This window comes from Solanum lycopersicum, chromosome 9 (assembly GCF_036512215.1).
Source record: "Solanum lycopersicum chromosome 9, SLM_r2.1".
Lineage (NCBI taxonomy): Eukaryota > Viridiplantae > Streptophyta > Magnoliopsida > Solanales > Solanaceae > Solanum > Solanum lycopersicum.
The window spans coordinates 13,068,234-13,087,656 of record NC_090808.1 but is presented as its reverse complement, the minus strand read 5'-3'; the positions used below and the strand labels follow the sequence as shown (position 1 = coordinate 13,087,656).

Genomic DNA, 19,423 nt, shown 5'->3' with positions numbered 1-19,423 from the left:
AGAAATGGTTTTTCCTTGGAATATTAAGATAAGGGTCATTAAGAAAATATTGATTGGCCTCTCTTGTTTGGCTATAGGAGTAGGGAATTCTTTCACTTGATGATCCACCTTTCCGCACTAATAGCACCTATTAGTACAGACTTGGAACTTCCCATAGTAATTCATTTCATAATTATGGCACATAGGTTTAGAAGATCAGGTTCTACCATCTTTCTCTTGGTTAACACTAGGAGTGGTTGAAGAATAATAATTTGGACCTATCTTTTAAACCTTAGTTGTCCTTGCTTATCATACCTTGGTCTCTTCAACTCCATGTTCATTTTCTTAAGTTTTGACTCCTCAATTTGTTTAGAGTAAACCATGAGCCTAGAGATAACCATGTCATTATGGAGCATTTTTGTACGACATTATTCCTCAGCTAAACCGGACACTAAAGTTATTCATTCTAGCCCTTGAACTTGCCACTAATGTTGGAGTATACTTGGATAGTTGGGTGAACATGAGAATACTACATAGCACTCATACTACCTTTCTTATGGTTCATGAACTCTACTAACTTTTTTTCCCTCAGTTATAGGGGGACCTACCTATAAAGGAAAGCCTCCAAATACTTCCCAACTTATAGGACCCATTCCTCTTTGCCTCTCACTCTTCAATTGTTCATACCAACTTTGAGATATATCTTTTAGTTGGTAGGCAGCTAGTTTCACCTACTCTTCTGAAGACGCCCCCATGGCACTAAATAATTTGCGAAACTCATCCACAAACATTTGGAGATCTTTTTTAACCTTGGAACCTAGAAGTTTGGGTGGACTCATTCTAATAAAATCTGTTAATCTTTAATCCATAGTACTCACATTAGAACCTACACGAGTTCCAACACCCCTATTTGCTTGAGAAGTCATAGCTTGTTCTTCAGTTGTGAAAACTTGAGCTTAATATATCATTGATTGAGTCATCAATTGCATAGTATTCCTAATTTCTCTTGAGTCACATGCACCCGGTCTATGGAACTTGCTCCCCTTTAGGATCTTGTCCCTCTTGAGGACCTTGGGGAACTTGAGGAAAAACTCCCTCATTCACATTCTCCCCTTCCAACCTTTATGCGACAACCCTTCTTGTAGTCATATGCTATGGACACAAGATAAGCTTTAGAAATATAATACTTAAAGATCTACACTCTAAGGCGGGCATGACTTCAAGAATAATGAAAGAAGTGTAACTCCTAATTAACGTCATATAAACTCTTGTTCATAGATGTGTCGTTACTCACACCAATGAATAAAACTCTACCAAATGTGGCAGGTGGTGAGAAAATCTATTCTAAAAACCAATCCCAAAATCTTAAACTCTGATACAATGTTTTTCACGCCCCGAGAGCACCTCCTAGGCATGACACGACATACAAGACCATGAAGAGCCTCCTATAAGCCTCATAGTCTTTCATTGCATTCGATATAAAAATAGTGTGGAATTAAAACTCAATTAAATCCAAAATATTAAAGTTCATTTAAACGAAATACTTGAAAATACACAGGAAAATCTATGTCTCACAATCCATCTACATAATGACTTGAAAAAAAGAGTAGGGACACGACCATTTACAATCGAAAAGACTAGAATTGTTAATAATATGAATAAAAAGAAACATGAAAGATCTCATCCTCGGATACATGACAAGGCACCTTTACAGTCATTAAGTCATGAAAAAAAAGTAAAGCACAAGTAAAATCAAAGTAAAGCATGCATATTCTCATTTACAATTTAAGTCAAAATTTTGATTAGCTTCATTTAAAACACTTCCATTCTTAAATGATACATTCATTCATAGGCCATTAAGACCTTAGAGAACTAACTCTATCCCCTCAAAGCCTACTCGTGCAATGCATTGATGACATCTCATACTACTACCCATACTTCATATAATTTCTCAAGAAACCATAATTGGCATCTCAGATGATGGGAATAAATGCTTAACCAACACAGAATATGAGAGCTAGATCATGGAATCTGATGTTAGAAAACCCCACATTGTAAATAAGTGGTTTACATGACTAAGAAAGACCGATTGATTAGCTTAGGAGGATCTACTAGCTAGACCTATGTGGGGACATATTTATGGGATCTTACCATATCCTCTCGGTGCTTAGCCTTCATTCCCATAGAGTAGTTTTATTAACATTACATCATTGTACCTGAGAGGGACACTAACATTAATCCTACAAACCCAAAATACATTACACATGAAAGGACCACAAAAATTAGGTCTGTCGATTCAAGGTTCATTATAAAGCTAGCTTATTAACTTAAAAATAAAGGGCCACCAACATAAGGTCTAAAGAATCAAGGTCCATTAGTTCACACATGGATGAGTTATGAACATTACGTCTACCGGTCCAAAGTTTTATCGTTCATTTGTTTTTAGACTCATCAGGATGGGCTACTAAGACTAGGTCTACCGATTCATGATTATTACATTCAATCAAGAAGATGATGTCAAAGACACCCATTTCAATATAATTTAATAATCATTACATGCATTTACACAGGAATTAGATACAAGAGTCTACCATTTTATGTGTAGGATTCATTGAGGATCAATACTTAACAAGCTATAATCATCGTTCATGAGTGTTTATGTGAGAATGAACCTTCAACCACAACACTGTCACCTTCTAAAAATGATCACATTACTTTGGTTGAGATCACAAATATACATTGCTTATCTTGATCATACATAAATCCTTCATGCATATATACAAGGAATATATCCATCAATTCAATACCACAATATACAAGAAAAATAAACACCTCCACCTTTCTAGTGGATCAACATCTTATTCATAATCGTAATTCATCAAGAACTTGATCATAACTTGCCTTCAAGTCTGTAAATGTCAACTCACGAAAACAGAAATAATTCACTATAATTAGAGCATAGATAAAAATATACTTCAATAACCCAAACCAATTTAGAAATAATCATTCAAAATCTCTCATCGACAACAAACACATTTATAAGGCAAAATTTAGGCATTGATATAATTCATGGGTTCATAGAACATTTCCATCATAAATAAATATTAATATTGTAATTCAATCCTACAATTCCATTACAAATACTTTAAAATAGTTTGGTGAAAGAACCCATGAGAATGAATAAAACTCTAGGTTTTTCAGGTGAAAAATTTAAAATTGAGTCTTGGGATGAAAGTTGTCCCTAGATGAAGGATATTTGTACCTCAATAGATGAAATCTACTAGAATGAAACCAATTAGCCTCCTATTTAATACCTAAGCCTTCTTCGTCTTTTGTATCTTTAATGGAGTTCTTGAGAGAAGTTTGTTGGAGAAGGAGGGGTTTTGATTTGGGTATTTTGATTAATGAATCTAAAATAATATTTTATTGTTTAATACTCTTAAAATATCTTAATATACTTAAAATAACCGTCTATGCACTTAAAATAACTAATTAGAAATTTACCAATAGATCCCTAGATTGGCCGAGCAAAATGAAAAAAAAAATGGACATTCAAGGATCCCCATCCATGGTCCGTGGATGGGATGAGGCCTCAAGTTGTCACTCCGTGGTTGGTGGATGCAACAGTGTTTTAGGGATCATTATCTATAGAGGCCATCCACGGGTCCTCGATGGACCAACGGGGCGTGAACACCATCCATAGGTCACCATGTTTTTGCCAACTGACTGGTTTCCTTGGGGCTTTGCGTTTAGACTTAGGGTCCTCCTCAAAGATACTTAGGGTGGTCATTGGGGGATCGTACCTTGAATTTAACCCCCAAACACCTCTACCAATTAGTTATGCTAAAATGTTGAAACCGTCTCAATTGGTTATGCCGAAATGTGGCAACCGATCCCAATTAGTTATGCCAAAACATGGCAATCGATTTATTAAACACACCACAATCACAAACACAAGTATATTATCAACCTCATACAATCAAGAAAGGATTCATGACATATAGTTATTCATTAACATTCACTAACATTTAATGTGAACAATAGTGCAACATTCTCGTACAAACAAGCATCATAATGAATCAAAACAAAAATAAATCACGCGATCATAGAATCACAACCATCACATATCTTGAATCCAAGCTTGAATCCCCTTAAGGTTCTTGAATCTTCCCTTTCAAGATTCCTCCCACTTATTCATTGTCTAAACACAACAGTTAACACAAGGATCAAAAATCAAAGGTCTAATTATCCAACTTCTAACAAACAAAATAACCTTAAACCAAGACCTAGATCTTCACACTCAAATTAGAGTTTTTACCACCATAACTTCAAGTTCAAAACCCTTCACCATAGATATTAACTCAAGAAAGGGTACTCTATATGGATTGTATTACAGATTTGGAGTGTGAAAGCCATACCTTTAGCCTTAAAATGGTGTAAACTTTTGTCAAAGGGGTCTCATACAAGACTCTTAGAATTCACTCATCACATAAGACATAAAAAATAGTACAGAATTAAAATTTCTCTCAATAAAGTCAACCATAGAAAACTCTTTAATAAAACGAAGGAATACTAAGTCTCAACATAGCCATCTTGTATGACATATCAACTTTCCAAAATTCTTCATTCCCCAATTGTGTCAAGTAGGTTTAGAAATTTGAGATCCACTAACTCTCTCTTAGTTACCCTTAGAAGCACTTGAAGAATCTCTTCTTGAACCTAGGTAGACCTACCCCTCTTCACGTCCCTATTTGTCCTCTTAAGCTTGGATTTCTTAATATATTGAGCATACACAACAAGTATATATAGGTTCTTATCATCATGGAGAATCGTCATACGACATTCTTCCTTGACTAGGTAGGATATACCGAGAATGAAACTACCCATCTCATCTCTAGAGTTAGATACCAAGGATGGATAATAATAGAAAATTGGGTAAACTTTAAGGAATACTCCTCAACATTCATGCTATATTACCTAAGGTTTATAAACTCATCAATATTTACCTCCCTCTTTTCAAAGGAAAGTACTTTCCAAGAAACACCTTCTTAAACTCTTCCAATTCTGTAGGATCCGATCATAGAGACCTATTAGCCTTACATTGAGTAAACCAAATTTGAGAAACCTCCTTCAATTGATAAGAAGCCAACTCTGCCTTTTGTCTAGAGGTAACTCCCATAGAATTCACTATCTTATAAATTCCATCCAAGAATTATTGGGTATCTTCTCTCATTCTAGAGCCAAGAAAAATAGAAAGATTCATCGTCACAAAGTCCCTCAATATTGAGACCATGGTACTCTCCAAAGAATTCATCCTAGGGCCCACATCTTTATTAGCATGGGTCATCATAGGTTGTAGTAAAGTTAGGATAGCTGCCCTAATCTCTTTATTGGTCATGTCCAGGGACATACCGGAACTTCATTCTCTTGATTACCTTGAGAAACTTGTCCACCTTAGGGGCCTAAGCGAGGAATCTCATCATTAGCAATCTTTTCTTCCACTCTCCTTGTGGATCTTTCTCTCGTAGTTATGGTATCAACACAAGAGAAGGATTATGAAAAGGAAACTTATACGACTCCACACTAACGCATGACTTCAAGAATAATGAAATAAAAGTAACTTCTACCGTCCAATAGCCTCTCGCGCATAGATATGTCGCAATAAATAGAGATGCACAAGACTCTTCTAGACGTAGCATGTAAAGATTTGATCCTAAAACTCATTTCCAAAATTTTATGCTCATACACTAAGTTTTTCATGACGCGAGAGCAACCCGGAGTCGCGATGTTGTGTACTTGACCCTGAAAGGGTCTCATACAAGCCTCTTAGCATTCATTCATCACATAGGCAATAAAAATTAGTGTTGAATTAGTTAATAGTAGAAAACTCTTTAATAAAATGAAGGAACACTAAATCTCAACAAAACCATCTTAGACACCACATCTAACTTCATAGGTACACGCCCCTTAACAATCGAAATAAACTACAAAGAGTCTATTACATAAAAATAAACATAAGAATTTATTTACCCTTATCGATGAGGACGTGCCAAGTCTTGGAGAATAGAGATTGAAGAAGTCTTCAACTAGATAATCCACCTAGCACTCTCAACCAAGACTTTGTAGCAAAACATAAAAAATATAGTATTAGCACAGTTAAGCACTAAGTATGATGACAATGCAAAAACATTCTAAAATGGACATTTTGTTTGAAGTCATGCTTTATGCCTTTTGTAAAACTTCATCAACCTTTGAACAATGTAGGAATAGTATAATTCACAACCAAACATAGAAGTCACAGTATCTCATTTAAATCATTACTTTTACCTTTTCACCTTTTCCTCAAGTAGTCATACTTCAATTAGTATCAACATGCAATACATAAGTACATCAAGTAGACCATTTATTATTCTATGACCTCTATCTAATGTTAGCCTAAGACACCCTTTAGTAAGAAATAAAGTGACAGCCCATACTACCTCTTCATAATACACCTAAGTTTTCCTCAAGGTTACATTTAGACAAAAGCCTTTACATTTCAACATAACATGCTAAGTAACCCATTTCATCAATAAAGGAGAGACATGCATCACATTATAAAGATAATATGTCAACATTTAACATTTGCTTCATTTAGAGGACTTTCAAATTAGTCATGAAGACTTGAGGAACAGACTTAATCCCTATCAAAGCGTATTCATTCCATTTGTAGATAACATCTCAGACTACTACCTTCACTTTGTAAGACCTGTAAAGTAACTAGAGTGTACATCCCACATGATGGGAATATGAACTAAATGAGATAGATCATACACGCTATACGTGGAATTCGGTGTTCTATCCCCACACCGTAAAGAGGTGTAATACATGTGTATTACTTACCAAGGGTAAAACTAGTACACATCCCATGTAGTTACATAGTTTAGGGGATATCCAAAGACGTTTATTGTACTCTAGCCTCATACTCGGGTAGATCAACACTATTAACCTTGTCCACTCGATGCTTAGTCCATAGAGCAGTTTCATTCAAATTTATGTACTAGAGAAGGCACCAACATTAGGTCTACTCACTCATAGTACTTCTACAAAGAAAGGCTACAACCAATAGGTCTACTGATCGAAGTCAATAAGGATAGATCATTGAATTTCCAAGAAGGTGGCTCATATATTGCGCCTACCGATACAAGGTTCATTCACAAAGGGTTTTATACTCATTAAAAAAAGGGCACCATCTTTAGTTCTACCAATCGCAGATACTCATTCATTCATTTAGATGCTTAGATCAAGATACATTCATTAGACTAGAAGAAGATGTCTAAGCCTACAAATTCAAGACACCTTTACCTTTAAATTCATTTAATGAGAATATGGTTTCAATTACAACACATTCGCATTCTATACAAGATCATCATTATATCATTGGAGTCATATGTACAAATACTTCAAGTCATGATCACCTTAACTTCACTAACTTCATATTCATATAGCTATTAAATAAGCACATCTACAGTAAGTGGATCAAACATTAACATATCACTATTGCATCTAAAAAGGAATAAATCTCAACTCTTTGATCCAAGGTACTACAATGTATAAGACAATTAACATGATTCACAACCAATTACATCATTAATATAATAAATTCAACACGATATTCATCTCAATATGCTTTCAAGGCATTAGATCCCAACTCACCAACAGACCAATACATCAATACTTCCATACAACAATACTTCTCCATCATAATTCATCATTTATATCATAAATCCATAAACTAACTTCATATTATCACATGTTATTCAATATACATTCATAATCAACTAATTTTCATTCAATTTACGCTTAAGGAAGACATTTGTACTTGAAAGTATTCCACATGAAGTTGACTTAAAATCATCAACTTAACATGAAATCATCAATATAAATGCTTTATAAACATTTTAGCAATGGACCCATGCTTAGATAAGAAAGTAAGATTGTGCCTTTTGAAAACTTTGTAATCTATTTTGGATTGGCTTCTTGAATTGAAGATTCATCAAGGATAAAGGGTCACCATACCTTCTTAGATGAGAATCCATAAAAATCACTTGAACACCTTGAAGAAATTCACCTTGGAACCTTGTTCTTCACCTCTAATAGAGTTTACCTTGATAGAGTTTAGGGGAAGAAGGGTTCTAACTTTAGGGATTTTGAAATAATAAAGTCAAAAATACTTTTTATATGTTTAATCCTCTTAAAATACCTAAAAACATGTAAAATAACCTTCCATGCAATTTAAAAGACTTGGGATGAATTTATCAATTCACCCCTACAATGGCTGAAACCTCCAAATGACGGTTCCCTATCCATGGTTTGTGGATGGGTTGAAGCCCCCATAATGTGAAACTGTGATTTTGGTCATAGAATGTCTATTTGAGGCTTTGTTCCACTCTAATGGTTCACAGGATGTGAACCAGTCCACTATCGTGGTTTGCCTTGATGAACCAAGTTATTTTGACAACTTTTTGGACAAAGTTTGGGTTTTCTCAAGGACCCCGAGGTGGTATTTGGGGGTTCGTACCCGGACTTTTAAACCCTAGACATGTCGTTTTAAGTGTGCAAACCATTTGCCTTCATTTTAATCTTCAGATGGCACTCCAAAACTCTACAAAATGTCATTACTACACACTAGCTCAAAGGACTAGTTTCCGGACATAATGGTCATTCTTGTCGCTCGACCTCAAAACACTTTAAGCAAAACATCAAAAGATATTTGTAATCATTTAATGAAGTAACCAACTTGAAGACACATAGGAGACTCTAGTTCTTCCTAATTTATTTCAAAGTCATTACAACTTTCAAGAAGACACCTTGTTTCGTTCCATAGATCTCAAAGTTATTCAGTGCAAAATAAATATTTTTGGGGTTTATTTACGACTTTAAGTCGTGTCTGCTCTGCCATAGAGGCAATCAACCTGTAGCAGCGGCCCTATCTTGGTGGCAGAAATCCGATTCCAGCGGCTTGCACGGAACCAGTATGCAACATTAATAATTCCAATACCCCATTTCACAACACACATTCAACCAAAGACACTCAGAAAATAATGTTCCTACAAAACTCGCCTAAATTCAGTCCCGTAAAGTCGTACGGGTTCTTTAACGTGTTGGTTATCTACTCATGTAATTAAAATCATAATTAGGTCTCTCATTCATTACCAGGTTTTCCTTAAACTTACTGACTCTGATTTCATCTAAATCTGGACTAGCCTGGAAAATTTCAAGTTACTAGCAAAACCTTGTCTGACCACAATTCTTTCAATATTTGGCTTTTCCCTAATGACGAAATCAGATCATTGAGGATAAACCACCCTCTGTTTCTTCCATTGGTTAAACTAAATTTAAGCAACACGCTTAAGTTTGTAAGTAACTAATTCCGCATTTTCCACTGGCATAACTCATGTGATCATCGACATCTTTTGTACCTCATCAATATAATATTGAATAACTTTCTTAAGTTTGGAACCATGAAAATCTAGAGGATTCATTCTAGTGAAGTCCCTCACTCTAGTTGTCATTGTTCCCATATTTGGTTTCATGGGTATCATTTCCTCCCTATTGGCTTCGGTCATCATGGCTTGAGCCAACTCTTGAAATAGCTCAAAACTCTACATTAGTCACTTGTTCGGACCAAGGGTTGGCTGGAACTTTTGGAGGATATAGACAAACTTATCATTCAAAATTCTCCTTCGTATTCCTCCTAACATAAGATCTTCAAGAGTCTATATCATGAAAAGGATCAAGTAAGGATTAGTATAGAGAGACATATTAAGTCTTTAGAATAACGAAAGAATTTTAATTTCCTAACCATCTTATAGCTTCTTATTCATAAATGTGACATATTTCACACTCATGAATAAGACTCCACTCGATGTGGAGTGTGAGACATCCTAGAACCCTTCTTTTTGTGATCTGAATACCAAGTTTGTTATGACCCAAAGTATACTCTAGATGTAACATAGCCTACAAAATCTAAGAGTCGCCACACAAGCCACTTAGCATACATCATACAAGATAATAGAAGTAAAATTCTTAAACTAAAGAAATTTATACATCAAAAGTGTTTGACAATAACGTAAGTCTAACAAAAATTTCAAAGCCATCTAGAATATGATAACGATAGTAATTGGGACATAATCCACAAATCACACACATAGTATGATAATGGAAATGACATAATTACAACAAAAATTTGGCCCTCATATCATGAGGACTCACCATTCTTCAAAATTCTAAAAGGAGCAACCATTCAGGGGTATGGAAAGTAGGAGCATTAGGCCCTACATTAGTGAAACAATGTAGATACAAGTATGCATTTGTACATGGATTGTGCTAAGTATGATACAAATTTATACATGTTATGAAATCAAGCGAAAAGGACTTCACATGACATGCAACAGCTACGATAAATCATAAAATAACATATTAGAAAACCTAAGTCATGATCATTGTTAATGAACGATAAACATCTTTAAAACATTTGTGACATACTTCAAAAGGTAACCTTAGTTCATTAGTATGCGAAGTTTACCATTAACCAATATGGACCATGTGAGATATAACATCGAATCCGATGTTTTTCCCACGCCTAAAGAGATTTCCTTACTTGCCAAGGTAAAAACCTTAAACTTGAGCTAAACTGGATCTACTAGATAATATCTATCAAAGTTAAACCAATGGCGACACATAGTTGTGGGATAGGGAAATTTCTAATACAAACTCGGTCTCTACTAATGGGAGAGTTTCAATTCCTATCGGTGCTAAGTATAAATCTCACGGGGTGATTAATCAAAATTCATCTTATTATGTATGAAAAGGCACAATTGTAGTCAATCCAAGATAGATTTAATTTAAAATAACTCTTTAATCTTTATTCAACTTAGGTGAGAAAATTTTTCAACTTTGTGAATTTTTTTGTGAGAAAAAACTTTTTCATAATCATGTAGTATCTGAGAAACCTTTTACAACAACAACAACAACACTGATGGATTACTCTCAAATCTACCTCAAATCATTTATATCAATTTCATAAAAAAACATACATATTTTCATAAATTCATCTTCCATAGTTCATAACTTGATCATGTTTTTATAGTCTAACACTCATTGGTCATACATGGGTCCATGTGAATTAAACTTAAAACATATAATTACTTTAATTCATGCATAAAATTATAGTTGGGATTTTCCTCTTAGGTATCTCAATTATATGATTTTCCAATTGAATTATTGTACCATCCATAAATTGTTCCTTTTAAACGTCATTGGCTAATGTGGAACCGAATTTTGTGTGGGTTATTAACAGAGAATACATAAGTTATTCCAGAACTCATTAATTAAATTGATAGTGACATGGTTAGAGAATAATTGTGTTTTACTTCAAGTCATTTGAGCACAATAGAAAACACATGAGACTAGCAATCGATTTGTCTTAATTCCTTCAATCAAAATCATTACAATTGAAAGCATTTACAATAGAACAATTGATAAAAATCAGCTAACACAGTTTAAAAGGAACAAATTTTGGGTGGTTCAACGATTCAATAGGAAAATGGCATAGTTAAGGTACCCGAAGAAAAAAATACAACAAGTTTAGGGATTTGTTTATGATTTCCGCCTGAAACAATCAATCGAATCACAATTGAAAAGGATCCATGAAGATCGAATAAAATGCTAACTTAAATTGAGAATTTTTCTATACAAAATTTGAAATTTTTGGAACCCTATAGAGGGAATGAATCCATAGGTCAATACTAACATATCTTAGCAATCAAAGACCCCAATCAATGGGGAATTGGAGTTTTTCCAAGACAAACCCTAGCTTTTAACTTCCTTAGTTCTTTAGGGGAAATTTGAGGGTGATCTAGGAGGAAATTTAGGAATGTAGAATAAACGTTACGAATGGGTAGTTTTAGGCCTATGGGACTTATATAGGGCTAAGTATTAGGATAAAAAATTATCTAGTTTAGGAATAAATCAATCTAGAGGCTTTTCTATGGATTGTCTTTGCCAACCATAGAAATAATTATAGATCCTTAATTTGCCTACTTATGCTACACACGATATATGACTCATCAGTGCTTCTACTGACCGCAGATACCAACAATATAACACAAACTTAAGCTTAAAGATTTCACTAAGTCTCACATTCATCTACTATACTTATCTATGACTCGTAAATGAGATGACGAGTTGTCATGGTGGACCGTACAAAGGGTATTGGGACTTGTTTTGAAAAAAAAAATCTCCGTTCCTATGGTTGCTACCTACGACTCATGTGGAAGCTTCTATGGTCTATAGATGGGAGTTGTAGACACAACCTGCAACCTAAAAATTCATTTTCTCTCTCTTTAAAAATTCCGATGTGTTACAAGAACACTTCTATGGTTTATAGGTCTTCATACAATCCTTAAAAATCAACCCTAGAAACCAGCTTTAACTATCAAAATTTCACTAAGTCTGAGACTCGCATACAAGACCTATATACGACTCATACAAAGGATGACAGACTATCTTGGAAAACCATACAAAGGGTATGACACTTGATTATATAGAATTTTATTTTTCCACTTCTTACTGTTTCCATCAACGGCCTATAGAAACTTCTGCAGTCAGTGGATGGAACTAGTAGAACAAAACTTCAGTCCGAAAATTTCTTTTTCTTGCTTTTCCAAATTCTGAGATATTACAACCATTTTTGTCATTATTCTTAGGCCTTCAATCCTTTAATTCTTTAAAACATTGCTATGAACTTATCTCAGTTTCTCGGCATTACACAAAAATATTAACCCAAAAAAATAAAAAGAATCACACAAACAAATTATTCAACATGTATAAATTTGAAATTATTTATTAATGGGACCCAATATACCAGGTAATTGAAAATTTTTATTTTGTAATAGGAATGATATTTTTTCAATCTTATATTACTTTATATCTTTTACACACATATTAAGAAATTACAAATGAGAAGATAATTTTACTGGTTGATCCCTTTAAAAAATCTTGGGTAATTTATAAACAGATGTGAACATTTTCAAATAAATTAATAGCAAGAGTAATATTGGATAATTTTATTTAATGCTTTTTAGATTTAGTAAGATGAACACCTAATACAAGACAACTATTTTTAATAAAGTGATCAACTTATGTCAACGGATAGAGTAATAGATGCTAATACATTTTTATTTTATTTTTAGAAGTCAAGTTGTAAATGTACAACAATTATATGGACCCCAATTTAATTAAAGGATCAAAAATAGTAAAGCAAGAGGAAGTAGATATTCACATTGTAAGAGGACAAAAATTAAAAGGATTTAAATGATAGTTAGGTGGGTGTACAAGGCAGATGCATTGTTCAACTTGGGCATTAATTCTGAAAGGAGCCTGTGTTTTCATTCCAAAATAATAGTCACAAAATATTGATTTTATTAGAAACTTCGAAGGAAATCACTTTCTTGATGTAATTAGAAGAGTTTTTAGGAATTCACTTTCTTATTGTAGAGGGCACTTTGTTTCAATCACTATACATTTATTTTTGAATCAATGTATTTGTAAGTCCTCATTAATATTTTTTGAACTAGATAATGACTTGAAACCATATGGTTTTGAAAGGTCCTACAAAGCATTGTCCCATTGGGTGGATGTATTTTCAATATGACTAAATCTGTATGCATAATGATGTTCAAACTATCATCTAGCTTGAAGTGTATATAACCTAAATGTGCCTCCGAAAGTTGGTTATATATTTAAATTATCGTTACAAAATACTTTACTTAATAATTTCAGACAATTAAATAGTTCAGTTGGAAAAATCGTATGCATAAAAATTAGTGATGGATCCAAAAAGTTTTTTAAGGATATCTAAGAATAATGGTGTGCGACTGTAATACATGGGGTTAGAACCCATTCAAATGGACATCTATTGCCACTGCACCATATGACATAACTTTTGTCAAGGGTGTCCAACTTTATATGTATACACTTTAAATGTAGAATTTCACGTATATATATAATGTAATTTTCCGACAAAGGTTATCCGATGTGATTATGGCTACGCCCTGATAAGAATACAACTTATAAATAGATACAACTACAAGGATCTCCAATGTTATTCCACATTAAAAAATTGTTTGTTGCAGAAGCCGAATATATAGAGAGTGATGGAATCACAATATTTATATCTAAAGGTATCTAATTAATATTAAATGAGACAACAATAAAAAGAACACCAAGAATTAACGAAGTTCGGTAAACTTTTGTTTTTTTTTTGCTTATTCCTCGGACACAACCAACAAATATTTTTTTCACTCCAAAAGAGTACAAGTGAAATACTATAAGAGAAAAAAGAAGAATAAATGCCTTAGGAGATGAGAAGGCAAGTGAGAGGTGTGTTACAAATGAATTAGGAGCTACCTATTTATATGAGTGAATTTTTTCTATTGATGTCATCCATGACATCACAATATGTCTAAATGTCAAGATTTACCTTGTGAAACCAATTTATTCACCTACAAAAGGTGCTATCTTTGACTTTTCTACCAATGAAAAATTATCCTCCTAACTACCATATCTTCTCATTAATCTTTTTTGAATCTTGTGAAATTTTACAAATCTCCACCTTGGCAAGATTCTCCATTTTAATCTTTCTCTCAACAACAATTTTGATTGTGTCTTCAACCTCAATCATCAATGTTTAACAATGTTGATCAAGTTCGAACAATGTTAAAACTTGATTGCAATCACCACTTTTGTAAACATATCGGCAGGATTATCTGTAGTATGAATTTTCTGCATTATGACTCCATCATATTCTATGATTTCTCGTATAAAATGATATCGGACTTCAATGTGCTTTGTTCTTGCATGATAAACTTGGTTCTTTGCTAATTGAATATTAGTCTAACTATCACAAAATATTGTGGTCCATTCTTGTCCAATGCCAAGCTCTCTGAGCAATCCTTGAAGGCAAATTGCTTCCTTCACACCCTCTATAATTGTCATGTACTCTGCCTCAGTGGTAGACAAAGCAACTGTTGATTGCAAAGTAGACTTCCAACTAACTGGTGTATTTTTGCAATAGTGAAAACATAACCACCGGTTGATCTTGGTTTGTCTACATCACCTGCATAATCTGAGTCACAATATCCAACAATATATTGACTATCTTTCTACTAGAAAATCAAACCAACGTCTACAGTATTATGAATATACTGTAGAATTCCTTTTACAGCCTGCCAATGATCCTTTCTAGGATTGTGCATGTACCTGCTTATAACTTTAACATCGTGTGAAATATCTGGCCTTATGCAAATGTTTCTGTACATTAAGCTACCAATAGCATTCACGTATGGTAATCTTGACATATATTCTCGTTCAGCTTCATTCGTAGGTGACATAGCATCACTAAGCTTCAAATGAGGAGCAAGCGGAGTGCTAACCGACTTTGTTTTTCCATTAATACCAAATCGGTTTAGTACTCTTTTTCAAATATTCTTTCTAAGATTAAAAAGTTTCTTTGAATGTCTATCTCTTTTTATATCCATCGCAAGAATCTTCTTTGCCTCACCCAAATCCTTCATCTCCAACTCCATTCTTAGTTGAATCTTTAGCTTCTCAATTTCCTCTTGACTTTTAGAAGCTATCAACATATCATCAACATATCAGAAAAGATATATAAAGGAATTATCTTCAAGCTTGCGCAAATACACACAATTATCATATTTGCTTCTTATATACCTTTGCTTAGGGGTGTGCATCGGTCGATTCGGTTTGGTTTTACATATAATCGGTTCGGTTTATCGATTTTTGGTTTTAAAATATGTTAACCCAATAACAAATCAATAAGAAATTTTTTATCAGTTTATCGGTTTTTGATGAAATCGGTTCGGTTTCGATTAACCCAATAAGAAAATGTCGATCAAATAATATATAATAGTACGTATGTTATAATTACATGTGACCAACTTACCACCAAAATATAATAGAAAACTTTGAATGTTGATCAAATTACTAACATTCACAAACTTGCAAAAGCTAACGCCTACAATTACGAACTAGAATTAAAACTAAAATAAAATATTTCAATGAGAAAATCTTGAACAGTTGCTTGATCCACCAGATAATCAACAAAGTTCTCACCAATTTCCTAACAAAAAAATCACATAGCCTGAAAAGCTAATATTGAATCTATTTATGTATTAAATTATGTATATTTAATAATGAGGAAGGGTAAAGTAGTAAATAACTATAGTCTTATTGGGTTATCGGTTTACCCAATAACCCAATAGGAAAAACCGAAACCGACCCAATGACCCAATAATAATTTTTTTTAACACATTAAAAACCCAATAACCCAATAACATTTTATCGGTTTGGTTTATTGGTCGGTTCGGTTATTGCGCACCCCTGCCTTTGCTACAACATAAACTTGTGAAATAGTTTGTACCATTTTCTAGAAGATTGTTTCAATCTGTACAATGATTTTTCAAGTTTGCACACCATATTTTCTTTTCCATCAACTTTGAATCCTTCTAGCTGAGTCATGTAGATTTCCTCTTTCAAGTCTCCAATAAAAATGCAATTTTTACATCGAACTAAACTAGTTCCAAATTCAAATGTGCTACTAAATCCAACAAAACTCTAATGGAGGAATATTTCATAACTTGAGAATATACCTCATTATAATCTATTCCCTCCTTTTGAGAATATCCTTTGTTACCAATCTTACTTTGTAGCGAACATCTTCTTGGTTAGGAAATCTTCTTTCTTTGCAAATACCCAATTGCTTTTTTTCCCTCTTGGAGATTAATCAATCTCCATATATGATTCTGATGAAACGACTGCATAACTTCATCCATGGCCTTCCTCCACTTATTTTCTTGTGAACTTTGGGCTACGTCTTTATAAGTGGTCGGAATGTAATCAGCTGCAATAGAGTTCGCACAAGCCACCATATCTATGATTCTAACAGGTTTTTTTATTGCCCTTTTTGGATTGTCGATTACTATTGATTCATGTTGTAGTTGAGTTTCTTGAGAAGAAACCTCCTCTTTGACTGGCTCTCATTCAAGAGGAAAATCTTTTGTTGTTTCCTCGTTTGATCCCTGTGTTGGGAAATTTATCTTTCCCTCAAACTCCACCTGCTTTGAAGCACCATCAATTTGTTTGGCTTCTTCAAGTGTTACCTTATTTGTCAAGGCAAATTCATCAAAGGTAATATACCTGCTTAAAAATAACTTTTCTTGTCTCTGGGCACCATAAACGGTATCCTTTGACTCCAGAAGTAATTCCAATAAATAAAGCTTTCTTTACTCTTGGGTCTAATTTTGATTCTCTTACATGATAATATGCAATAGAGCCAAATACATTTAAAGAACCATAATCTTCAACAAATTTTTCTTACCATTTTTTAAATGGTGTCTTCTCACCAATAGCAGCAGATGGTAGACGATTAATAAGGTGGCATACATATGTTATTGCCTCAGCCCAAAATTCTTTGTCCAAGCCAGCATTGGACAACATACACCGAACCTTCTCCATCAAAGTGTGGTTCATGCATTCTGCCATCCATTCTGTTGTGGTGTATTTTTGACGGTGAAATATCTGATGATGACATTTTCATCACAAATTTTCTGAAAAAATCATTCTTGTATTCTCAATCATTGTATGTGCGAAGATACTTGATCTTTCTGCCACTTTGAGTTTCTATCATCGCCTTCCATTTGAGAAAAATTCTCAATACTTCATCTTTTGTTTACATCGTATATACCCACAATCTTTGAGCAAAGTCATCAGCAAAGGTTACAAAATAGTGTTTTCCAACTAATGAAGGTGTTTTTGAAGCACCGCAAACATCCTAATGAATATAATCCTAAATACCTTTAGTATTATGAATAGATGTTCCAAATTTAACCCTTGTTGGCTTTTTCTTGACACAATTCTCGCAAAACTCCAAGTTGCAAGTTTTCACTCCTTTTATCAATCCTTGATCTGATAAAGTTTTCAAGGATTTTCCTCCAGCATGTCCCAAGCGCATATGTCACAGCTTGGTCATATCTGCCTCCTTCTCAATATTGGATGTTGTTGCCGTTGTCCCAATAATTGTACTACCTCGATAGTGGTATATGTTATTATTTCTTTGAATTGCCTTCATTACCACCAGTGTGCCAGAGCATATTCTCATCACGCCATTATCTACAATTACTTTGAACCCCTTTGACTCTAGGTGTCCAACATAATTGAGATTTTTCTTCAAATCTGGTACAAATTGAACATTTGTTATTGTTCTACTTAATCCATCATGGTTCCTTAATCGGATTGAACCAACACCATATGCGATAAGAGGATTATTGTTTGTAGTGTGAATAATTTCACATTCTCCTTCTTGTAAATCAACAAACCAGTCCCTATTGGGACACATATGATAAATACAAAATGAGTCCATCAACCATACATCAGATGATTTAGATGCATCTGTTGTAACTAGTGAGTAATCGGAGTTATCACAATCAGCCACATTTGAATCCATGACATCCTTTCCATTATTTGGTTTTGCTTTGCTATTCAACTTTGGATAGTCTTTCTTCCAGTGTCCTTTTTCTCGGAAAAAGGCACATTCATCTTTGCTGAGTCTGGATCTTGACTTGGATCTCCCTTTATTCGTTCTCATATGATTTTGAGAATGACCTCTCGCAATCAATGACTCTACTTCTTCGCCTTTTTATTTTTCTCTCTTTCTTTGTTCATAACTATATAAGTCAGAACAAATTTCTTTGAGAGATACTTCATCATTTCCATGTAGTAGAGTCGTTTTAAGATGCTCGAACTCATCGAGAAGAAAACTTAAAAACATTAAGGCCATATCTCCATCCATAAAAGTCACGTTCATATTCCGCAAATCTGTCGCTAACTTATTAATGTTGGTGATATGATTAACATTGTGCTACCAAGAACATAAGTGACACGTAACAGTCTTCTTTTCATGTAAAGTTGATTTTGACTGTTTTTCTTCAAGAATTTGTCCTCCAATTAATTCAATAATTTATTTGCAGATGTTCCTTCGTGTATGGGTACTTTTGTTCTCTTGCGAGGTAAGATCGAATGGTATCTCAAGCAACACGGTTGATAAAATTCCAATCTTCTTCTGCTACACCATGTGGTTTCTTTTCTTCAATGTCAATATCTAGCCCTTGTTGAACCCCTTGCCACATTCCGAAATCTCCTGACCATTAAATTTCAGCTGCAAATTTTGCATTTGACACAGTTCTTTTCATAATTGAAGATACCAATGATGACGTATTATTGACACTCGATGTGGACTCGTCATTTTTCTTGTCTCACATTTTACTACAAATACTATTTACTAGCTAACAATGCAAAGATCAAAGTAAATCTTTTTTTGATGTGG

The 19,423-nt window shown here is 33.9% G+C and overlaps 1 protein-coding gene across 1 annotated transcript; it reads right to left on the bottom strand.

The window, feature by feature from the left end:
* Positions 1–18,055: 18,055 nt before the first annotated feature.
* LOC138338374 (uncharacterized) lies at positions 18,056–18,685 on the bottom strand. Its single transcript, XM_069289330.1, has one exon. The coding sequence runs from the start codon at positions 18,683–18,685 to the stop codon at positions 18,056–18,058; it is 630 nt and encodes a 209-aa protein (XP_069145431.1).
* Between the last annotated feature and the right edge of the window lie 738 nt (positions 18,686–19,423).

Excerpts from the sequence above, each read along its gene's own strand:
- LOC138338374 (XM_069289330.1), bottom strand. The coding sequence starts at position 18,685 with ATGAGAACGAATAAAGGGAGATCCAAGTCAAGATCCAGACTCAGCAAA.